The sequence below is a fragment of the Morone saxatilis genome, unplaced genomic scaffold, assembly GCF_004916995.1.
Source record: "Morone saxatilis isolate NCDOM2014 unplaced genomic scaffold, NCSU_SB_2.0 Contig24, whole genome shotgun sequence".
Classification (NCBI taxonomy): Eukaryota; Metazoa; Chordata; class Actinopteri; family Moronidae; genus Morone; species Morone saxatilis.
Genome location: NW_023339807.1, coordinates 20435545 through 20446931, shown reverse-complemented (window position 1 = coordinate 20446931; position 11387 = coordinate 20435545). Strand labels below are relative to the sequence as shown.

Sequence of the window (11387 nt, the reverse complement as noted above, 5' to 3'; positions counted from 1 at the left end):
TACAAAGTATTGACTTTAGGGGGGTGAATAGTTATGCACATTGACTTTTTCTGTTATTTTGTCCTATTTGTTGTTTGCTTCACAATAATAAAAAAAAAACATCTTCAAAGTTGTGGCCATGTTCTGTAAATTAAATGATGCGAATCCTTTTTTCCTTTTCATGAATCCAATTCATGTTAATTCCAGGTTGTGAGGCAACAAAACACAAAAAATGCCAAAAGGGGTGAATACTTTTGCAAGGCACTGTATATGGACTTTGGCACCCACAAACATAAGCATGGACTTTCTCATTTGGTTCATATTAATTGTGGAAAAAAATTGAGTTATGTTAAGCTCCACATAGAAGAATCATCCTTGGTTGTCATGAAATTAACCCCAGATTTGTATTTGTTTTTGTCTCCCCAGGTGTCAACAGTCATGCAGAGGAAGCATTGTGAACCACAGCGTGTAGGTCAATCACTTACAATCAAAACCATCCAGGGTGCTTTAATGTGCGTTTTATTCCCATTATTCTTATTCTCATGCCCCAACTAATTCTAATGGCCTACAAACAGTTTGCTGATATACATGTAATATCAAGACAAAGCAAGAGGTATTGACCCACATTCACAGAGACCTTTGGACTGGAAAAACTCAAACAATGACACATCTTTGCTGGATACTTCAGACTTTAGACAGAATATAGTACGACTACAGCAATAAAAATTATTTTTAGCTTCTAGGAATGTTCTCAACAATTGAATTTAAACCAAATCAAAATAAGTTAACACAATTCAGATTACTTGAGAAACTACATATATAAATCCTATTTTTAACCTGCATTGAAGCCTATATGATCATTGAAGGACTCAAAGCCTCTTGTTTCTTAATTTTAAGCTTTAAATGTCCTTTTAAAGAAGTTCTGTTTTCTATAATGGCAATTTGGCCTATAGTTGGCCTATATTTGTTGCTATCAATCATCTAAATAATTACCTACTTTCCCCACTACTTAAGGATTAGCAGATTGTTGCGTAATAATATCGAATTAATAAATACTGCACATTTGCAATATTAGAAATTACTGCTTCCTCACAATGTCCAAAACAAGATGTTAAAGGACTCTTATGCCACCTTGTGGTAATCTAAAGCTATAACCTGTTATAATGTATGTTATATTTAGTATTTGCTTTTTTTTTAAATCTGGAAAACATCCAGTTAGTAATTAATAAGCAAATATCAGTAAAAATAAAAGTTAAAAGAAATAACTGAAACAGGATCCAGGATATGTGGAAGATTCACTGAGATCTTTCACGACCGTCTGTAGGCTGACTTCTAGTGAAAGGTGAGATCACAATATGCAAATACATCAGTGCACTTTAGATACAGGCCTAGTGAGATTATACCTCCAGCTGGTTATTCTGGATATGTCTTATTTTTGTCAACTAACTTCATAAGCATATTCATTTATCCACTCACTGCTGGTTCATATTTGATCTATATGCACTTTACTGCTTTTTGCACCTCTGGTTTAATGCAAAATTATGTCGTTTCAATACTTGTACTCTGTGCAAATGACAATAAAGTTGAATCTAATTTGATCTAATGTGTAAACCCCGTCTGATTTTGACCTTTTTAACTATTTCCAGATCCTTTCCTGTAAGACATAATGCTCTAAAACTTCACTCATGCATGTTTACTTTAGTAATAAAACATTCACTGGTATACATGTTCTATTATTTTACAGCTATATTATATAATCCTGTTTGTGTCTATAATAAGACTCATGTTGGTCATGAAAGAAGCTGTGCTGCCTCTGTAACAATCCACTGCTTTGGTGTGGTGTGTTAAATATTTGGGTGTGTCCTTTGCACTCATGAAACATGAGCTGCTCCAGCCACGACCAAACTGGCTGCTCTTCAAATAACCAACATCCAGTCTGTGCGCATAGACGTGTCGTCCATAGAACTACATTTATAATTCATGTCATCTTATGGATCTGTCCAGCCTTACAGCTTCATTACTGTCCAACTGTATGGTAATCAAAACCAGAAACAGGAGAGCTGTAGGACTAGTTGGATCCAATTCTGTGGTGTATAATCAAGATTATCATCAAGGATACACCAGATAGCTTCCATAAATGTATAGCAAGTGTTATATTACCATTGTTATAATCAATATATAGTTGTTGAAATGCTTTAATCATTACTGCAATTAAAGAGATAATTTAGACATGTTGAAAATTAAATGTAGTTGTTTCTTAGATATAAGCATACATGTTTGAGCAAATGAGCAAAACAGGGTGTATCTCTGTAGTCGGCTGTGTTGTTTTGGGCCGCTAGTGAAACATAATCAGTCATCAAAGCTTTATAAATCTCTCTATCTACACGACACTCGTCGGCCCTCTCGGGTTGCCAAGCGACGAGTCTGAAAAAACCTTGCGGTGCACCTGAATCAGACTGATATTCTGGAGCAGCCAATGAAAATATGGGGGAGGACCTGCAAGGAAGTGGCCAGGTAACAGTGGATGTTTGGTGAGATGGTATAAACTTCCAAAAATAAACTGCAGGCACGAATGTGTGCGTGGAGTTAATTGATGGGGGATTACAGATGAGATTACAAGTAATTGATGCATGTTTCCTTTCTGCTAAGGTACAGGAAGAGTTCAGACTCATCTTTGATGGAAACTGCTAATTTGGATGGAGGGTTGCATCTTCAGTTATGAAAACACATGAACTTGCTCAAGCTTTGTAGCATAAAAATCATCCATATAAGTTTACTATCTGAACATAAATGTCAATAATGTGCGTGTGTGTGTGTGTGTATCAGGGTTACAGGAGCCAGTCTACTAACACTGGCTGACAATGGACCTCTGGCCCTGGGAAAGAGACCCTCTGAAATATGCATGAGGAAATCTACACCTGTTTCCAGGTAACCAAGGCAGGGATTCTGAACCGTGACGCTGAATTTAGAGTGTGTGTGTGTGACAGTGTATGTGTACACCTGCGTGGGCGCATGCACAAACAGGACAGCTTCCTAGCTTTACCTGCTCAGACACTCTGTGGGGACGAAAGCAGCTGTCAACCGTACAGGCTCGGCGAGACACACATCAATCTGAACAGGACAAACGCTATGAAACAGTGCAGGCCTTGGTGCTGAACTTTACGCATGGAAACAGGTCAAAGTTGGCCCAACTGAGACAAGCCTGAAGCTGGAAGTGGAGACTTGGTGGAGGGTGGACCACAGAGGCATAAAGAGGTCTTCACAGAACTCTCCCTGAGTGCTGAGTATCTTTTTGTGCAACTATGAATCCGATGTGGAAGGTATATAAGAGCAAAGTGCTAAAGACCCTTAACCCCGAGTATGAGGAGGACAATGCCGAAGAGGTATAGAATTTCCAACTTTTTCCCTCTTTGTTCCTCTTACTGATTCATATGTACGTATTAAAGTGTCAGAAAGTTGATGTGGTTGTTGGCGTTGAAGTCAGAGAGTCACCAGGTTTTGTTTGCTGATCATTTTTTATTCATCACAGGATCAGATGAGTTTGCTAAGCTGCAATGGGAACTTTAAGGCAGAAGTCAAGTTTAAACAATACTTCCTCTTGTGTGTTTTGGGGATTTTGAGGTCTGCCAACGGAATTATTAAGTGATAAAACTGTGTTTGTTAATATTTGCATGCAGATCTTCTCTGAACTCTTCTGTTTCCAGTGTCAAAGATGCAATCCAGTAGCAGATAGTAGTAGTCACAACACCAATAAAGCAGCTTGTAACTGTACTCAAAGGCAACGTAATAAGGCATGTTCACAGTTTTCATCAGCGATGGAAAGAAACTAATTAATATTTTATGATGATAAGCTTGTAAAAGTGCACAGTACATTGTTAAAGATTAAACCAGTGGTTCCCCATTTTTTTGCCTGGTGACCTCTTACAGACATTTCCCTGTGTAACTTTCCCAGATGGGGTGATTTGAATAATTGTTTGAGACCCAGAGAGGTACAACCCCTCAGATTTATCTTGCCACCCTTTAGAGGTGAGCCAACCACTGGATTAAACTACCAAACTGTAAATAAAGTAATTAAAAGCAGCTACAACAGTAAAATGATTGTTGCATCAGTAATCGTTTTAACTGAGTCTTTTACATTGTCGTACTGCACTTAACTAAACGAAACCACTGGTTTTCACAGCATCATTGCAATACCTGCACTCCATCCAGAGTTTGGTACCAACGAAACAGACACAGTGTTGCGTTGACCCAGATCTCTGGAGGGCTGAGAAACTCGATCCTGCACGGGAGCTGAACAAACGGATTAGTTGGCCTTCCACTGACTGACTGACATGGGGGAACGGGACAGATATCCAGAGCCTCGGGGTGGACTGAGACCAAACTGTGGTTTCTCGCAATGCCAAGACATCTAGATGGGGTGACAGGGAATACTTTGTGTGGAGAGATGGTTTCCATTTAGATGGATGTGCTGAGTTGTCATCGATGCTATTCGAGTCGACATTGCTCCACACGTACTTGTGAAAACAAAATTTTACTACAATGAACTCTGACTGTCAAAACATACACTGACGTGGAAATGCTATTCATGTCCTGACATATACCAAAAACAATCTGAGTAATGAAAAGATAAAAAACAGTAGTATCTGGCTTTTTGATTAACATTTCTTCATGGTCACTGTCACTGGGTTTTCTACAGGCTGTAGTATCCACAATATGCACTAGATGGCGACAAATGTGTACAAATCTCGAGCATCTGTATTAACATCAGACAGTATGGTAGAAAGAAATTCAGGACATTGCTGTGTGGTGCATCCATTTTGTCTATCTGTCCATTGCAGGTAACAGAAGTGGAGAATGATATGATGAGTCCAGTGCAGGAGGACGAGGGACCCAACGCTGTATCCCAGTTGGCCAAAAAAGTATGTGAACATTAACAACTCTTACTTAATCTTTGGAACATTTTATATTACAAAACGTTAAAGTTAACCTTAGAAGACAAATACAGGTTAACTGTACCCGACTGCACCAGTGTTGTTAATGAGTAATTTCATTATAAGTGGTGGTGAAAATCATTAAAGTAAAGAGGACCATTGTTCAACTAATCCTCTGAAACCACCTAAAAGTATGTGACCTTTGACCCTGTGTGTGTGGTTTGTTGTGTGTCCAGATGCAAGGGGCCGGGACTAAAAGCTGGAACAGGTTATCATCGCTCTTCAACAAAGAAGATGAACACCAGCTTTTAGAGGAGACTGAGAGCCCGCCTGTCGCTGACCAGTGAGTGGAAATCTTTGTATCCCTGGTCGGATGTCATTCGTGCACCTTGTACCATCTGTGGGGTTTGTGTATGTTAAATAGTGCTGCTTTGTGGAACTAATGGGTATTTTTTATTGTTTTCCGTGTGTGATATGTATTCAGATCACAATTTCACTAAATTCTGTCTGTGATCAGATTAGAGTTTCAATCAAACAGCACTTCAGTGAAGCCCAAATAATGTCGTAGATAAACTTCAATAGCAGAATTTATCTCACTGACAAACTGAAAAAAGGAGGTCTGATTAAAATATAACTAAAACTATAATCTCAAGACTTTGAGCTTTGATTTGTTGCAAATCTGGTCATCACTCACCATTAAATATGATGCTACAGCCAGAAACTTGGAAACTGGAAATTGGAAAGAAAAGCTGCCGTTGTCCTAGGTAACATAAAGGTGATACTGAATGCATATGCATTTTCCCCAAAATGTCAGTCTGTGAATGCAAAGCGGGTCCTAACTACACATTGAAAGAGTAACTGAAATGTTTTTGAAATAAGAATCATATGTAACCTAGATCAGTGGTTTTCAAACTGGGGTCCAGGGATCAGCAGTGGTCCTTAAGTGGGTTTTAGTGTGTCCCCAGAAAAAGGACGAATAGAGTATTTTAACTTTTATCACATTTTTTGAAAGTTGGAACAAGGGAAGATATACGGTTGGCTGTTTTTATTAATAATATATAGTTTTTTTAATTGTAATTGTAATTGATATTGATCGATAGTGATTAATCTAAGACTATTACAACATTATTAAATGTTAAAACCTAAAAATAAGAAATCCCCTCTGAGTGGTCTAATGTGCATCTATTATGGGGATCCCTGACATTAATATGTTTGTGGACCCCTGATCTAGATGTCTAATATTGTTTAATTTAAAAAACTTATGCTACTAGGGTTGAATACTTTAAAACATCAACTGGGCTGCTAGTAATACTGTATGTCCCACATTCAAATCTTATTTTTAACCAGTTTTCAGAGTCCTGTTTGATTTAAACTGCAATCTGCTCACTATCAGTCAGTATAACTAATGAGTAGAGCACTAGAATAATATCTAAAACCAGTCGGTTGACAGTGCTGAATTCTAAGCCATAGCACCCACCTATATTTGGACTCCTAAAATGAACCCCACTACTTTCTCTGAATCCTCAGTCCACTTGCAGTAAAGCCGGAGGAGCCTCCTCGACCCACTCGGCGCTCAGGATTCTGGGATAGCTTTGCAACCAACTGGGCTGCCAAGAAGCAGGCGGAAGCTGCAGCCGCTGCAGCAGACGAGGCAGCAGCAGGCCAGGGTGAGGAGGGGGTGACACAGGCAGGAGGGGAGGAGACCCAGGATGGGCAGATTACTGAAGGAGAAGAGAGTGAAGGAGGAGGACAGAGCAGCAACAACAGCTTCTCCAAATACGTCTCGCTTGGAGGAGGGAGTGGGGACACATCCTTCAAATGGAACTTTGTCACCAGCAAGCTGGCAGAGCTGAAGACCAAAACCAACTAGCATGACAAGGAATCTGTAGAATATAAACAATATGATGACGGGGTTAGATGTAGGAGTGTGGAGGAAGTTTAGGAGGAGGGTATATTTTACACAGGATGTTCTGTAACTAAACTACAGCTATTGTAGACGTCCCTTTTTATCACATTCTGAATTATTGAACTTATGCCCATAAAATGTCTTTTTACAACCACATCACAATGACCAAAAAAAGCTCCAATAAACCAGGATCTTTTTTAACCTTTACTTTCCTCATGTGCCTATTTAGGACATAGATATTTTCAGGACACAAATAAAAATCAGTCTTTAGATGATTTTTTAAAATTAAATCTTAAAAAGGAAGAGCATATTTCACACCTGAAAATGAAATTGTCCCTGTATGTACAGTGCATGTAGAGACACCAAGTACATAAATATTACTAGAGTTTACTTCATGAAAGGGACCTTCCAAAATCGATTGTACTAAAAGAGAGTTACTCTAATTTATGATATTATTTATTTTTCTTTGGAGATTAGGTGGATGTACTATGCAAATCTGCCTGCAGAGCTAATAGTCTCTTTAACAGCTTGAGACACAGCATGTAGCCACCACTGTAACAGGTGATCAGTACGTTAAAGGTAAATACAACAGATGATTTATACAGCGTCGAACCTGGTATATAGGCTACACGATACAGACCGCTTTTTAGGGGTTGTATGATGGTATCTTCCTTCCCAAAGTGGTTTTTAAGCCACAAAAAGGGGCCTTCACACCTGTCAGCAACCTTGATCTAATCTGTAGTTTTGCAAAAACTAGATTAAGAGATTAAAGGCGGTGATAGCTGGATTAGTTGAGGATTATCTCACTTAACCTGATCAGAGGGCATGGGATTTCAGTTAGGAGATTTGGCCGTGCAACATAACTATTACATAACTTTATAGCATTTATAAGTCTCTCCTCAGACATCAGGGAGGGTAAATGTGCTGCACAGTTATATGAAATGTGTAAAATATGAATGTGTGTGTGTGGTGAGATAATGTCAGGTGCACTGACACGATGATTTAACTGACTTGAATTTTCTGATTGTGACTGAGACTGACATGTGCAAAGTGTGAGTTTTTAAACATTCCTAATTTTGTGACATTTTATCTCAGATTTCGGTTTTGATCTTGATGTATGTTTTATTCTGTTGTTTTGTTTTCTGGTATCCTATAATAAAGACTGCTGCACTAAAACAAAGACAAAGCATGAATGAGCAAATGTAATTTTTGTTTCTTCTGCCAAACAGGATGAAAATCAAATCATTTCCAAAAGTGGAAAGAGAAAAAGTTAATGTTTTTATCAAGATAGATGCCAATTACAATAGAAATTAGACTATTTTCTGCAGCTTTACTCTGTCATTTATTTTTACCACAGATGCAAAGACATCAGACAACCTGAAATTAAGTAATTAGTGTTTGAAACTATCACATTTTTTAATTGTCTCAGTGAAAAGATGTTGTTGTATTATCATTAGGATTGGGTATCAGGTAAGGATTCTGGTTTGAATCCAATACGGGGAAAAAAATGCTTTTTATGTTATGTTACATTTTGTGTATTACTTTCTGTACCTTCCCTGTCTTATTTTTCTGCCTTCACTGAACAGAAATCACAGAACTATGTCCCCATAAGGTTTGCAGTCTGCCAAACAAATACAGTGAATGTCAGTAACAGTGATACAGACTAATGGATGATCAGGCATGTGTTGTCTTCTTATAGAGAGTCTTATAGAGAATCTAGATAGATAGAGTCTGGTTAAAACCTTGAAAGTTATTAAGAAAACATCACGTTGTAATTTACTTAGTGTGTTTCCAGAAAAATATCTCTTATGGTTGCTAATATGTAGAGTTTCTACAGCAGTGGTTCTCAACCTGGGGTCCAGAGACCCCCAGAGGTCACTGAGGGGTCTCCAGGTGGTCCCCAGAAAAATGGGTAATATTTAAATTTTTACTATTATTTAATTGACTAGAAGTTATTCCAGTTAGATAATGTAGAATAATGACCAGTCTGTTCATAGTTTTCACACTCTTCACTGTTAAGCTGCCAATCTACAGTATAGACAGTTATGTACAGCCTGATGTGTATCAATTTGGGGGTCCTTGGCACCAAAAAGATGGAGAACCACGGCTCTACAGTTTCAACAGTGTAACCACAACTTGCTTTTACTGAAAGGTAGAAAAAATACTGAGACGGTTTTTGCATTTTAAAGGTTTTATTGTGAAATATTTGCTTTGCTTCTTGACATTTAGCACAGAGCATTTCAGAAACAAGTGGTAGCCCTTGTTTTCAAAAGGCCTCTAAATGCTTTTCATGAATCATGAACAGCATGAATAGTCGACAGTCACATTTTCACCATCACACAGACAACCATTTGATTTTGTTTCGTTTTCTCCAAAGAAGGGGACATGTAACATTTCAGTTAAAGATTTTTGAAATCAGTCACATCAGAAAAATACATAATTTCCAGTTTACTTCTGTTGCTGTCTTTAGGAGCCTTTGATTGACAAACAGGGTACACCTGAGCTGATTGACTCTTCGTGCTATAAAGGAGGAAGCATGAAGAAGAGTGAAACCAGCTGCAAGCACCAAGTCTTTTTTGTTATTCTGAAGATACTTCATTTGGATCTAGGTCACTGGTCACCTATGTTTAGGATTTGTTTGCTTTAGGACTGTTTTGGGGGACACTGTTGAGTGGGCCATTGTAATAACAGACCTTCATCCCTTTGCTTTTCGTGAGTTTGATCTGGGCTTCCATTTTCCTTTTGTCTGAGGTGTAATTTGGCTCTTTAACATACATTTAATTTGTGACAAAATCAACAGAAATGCCAGTGTGATTTTAATCTATGGTGCCTCTAACCAGCAGGGGGCTCCCTTTACCCTTTAACTGTAAAATGTTACTCTTCTATCTTGTTTGACTGCCCTTCTATCACATACACACTAAATACAACGAATCATCTATAATGGAGCTAAAAATCAGGTCATATTCCCTGTTAGTGATATTTAAACGTTCCTCTTTCATCCCTCTTTTCCTTCACCTCTTTTATTTTCTGTTTTTTCCTAATCTACACCCATTTCCTCCCACACTCTGCCATGTTTCCCTCATATACAATACTGTTTCCTTTTTAATTTAGAGGCCTTTGTTGACATTTCCATTTGAATTTGAAACTACACCCAAATAAAAGGAGGAGATTACGTGAGCAAATGCACCCGAAGCTGGAGTTCATGTTTTTTTTTAGCTGAGCAGTCTCCATTATTTCCATGTGTTTCCAGTATCAGTCAGATTTCAGGCTGTCATCGTGGATCCTGTGAAAGTCAGTGAGTCTCAGTAGTTTTGTCAAGACTTCCACAGTTGTTAGTCTCAGTTTGAGTCAGAACAGATCTTTCTCCTACTCACAACTCGGTGACATGCTCAGAGTTTGGACATATTTATGTAACTCGCCCAGATTCTGTATCAAAGACCATAAAACAAGCTCAGGAGCCAGTAAATTTATTCCACAAAAGCTTATTTTTCGGGGGGTCAGGAGAGTGGTTCTTTTGAGTGAAAGCTGATGACTATTTGATGCTTGTGTGCGGTGCTGAGGTCCACATTGCAGTTTTATGACACCAAGTGAGCAACACTCAGTGGAAATGAGGTTTGTAGAGCATGAAAGCATTAGAAACTGAGAGCTATGGTTGGCAGTTTGAACAAAGGGGGGAAACTGTGGTGGAAGTGCAGAAAGACTAAACCGGATGGATGAGATGTCTCAAGTCACACTTAAAATGTGACTTTGGGATCTCTGAAATTATGAGCTTATCATAGAAGAAACACATTTCCCAAGTCATTCTAACTTTTAAGTAGATATTAAGTACTGTACAAACCTATTTTTTGTTGAGTACGAAATTAAAGGTCCAGTGTGTAACATTTAGGAGGATCTATTGACAGAATTTGAATAAAACTTGCATACTGGGGACTATGTTTTCATAAGTTTATAGTCACCTGAAAATAAGAAAAATTGTTTTTTTGTTACCTTAGAATGACCATTTTCCTTGGAGTCTGCCATGTTTCCACAGAAGCCCAGAATGGACAAACCAAACACTGGCTCTAGATAGGGCCTTTGACATTTTTTTGCTTGTTTGGCCACCATAGTTTATCCTTTTCACTTGGAAGGGGAGGGTAAAGCGAGAAAGATGCAATATACAACTACACCATTAGAAACAAATAAATCTTACACACTGATCCTTTAAAGTAGCATTAGCCTAATGGATTTTTTATCCATTAGGGCAGGGGATTAACCTGTAAACAAAATACCGACATATTACCACAGCTGCCTATTTATACACACAGCAGGCACAAAGTAACGTTATCGTTCATTATCTGAGTGTTTTTAGTGTGTTTAGCTGCTTAATGTTCCACTTTGTTCACCAGGAAGTCACTAACTTTGTCGCTAACTTTCACTTTCACTGAACAACGCATGTTAACACATGTTAACAAAAAATCTGGGGCTGCTATTACCATAACACACCTGGATCTCTGACTGAACTGGTCAAGTTCATATCGCTGCATCGATTTGGATTCTGAGTCCAACAATGTTAGAAGTAGAAGTACAGTGCT

The 11387-nt window shown here is 38.3% G+C and overlaps 1 protein-coding gene across 1 annotated transcript; it reads left to right on the top strand.

Annotated features, from left to right (window-relative positions):
- Positions 1 to 3053: 3053 nt before the first annotated feature.
- On the top strand, positions 3054 to 8732 carry LOC118335810 (uncharacterized protein C1orf232). The gene is made up of 6 exons (XM_035672254.1): positions 3054 to 3362; positions 4818 to 4898; positions 5147 to 5253; positions 6438 to 6758; positions 8046 to 8070; positions 8643 to 8732. Exons 1-6 carry the CDS (start codon positions 3282 to 3284, stop codon positions 8730 to 8732), a joined length of 705 nt encoding a protein of 234 aa, XP_035528147.1. The 5' UTR covers positions 3054 to 3281.
- The last annotated feature ends 2655 nt before the right edge of the window (positions 8733 to 11387 follow it).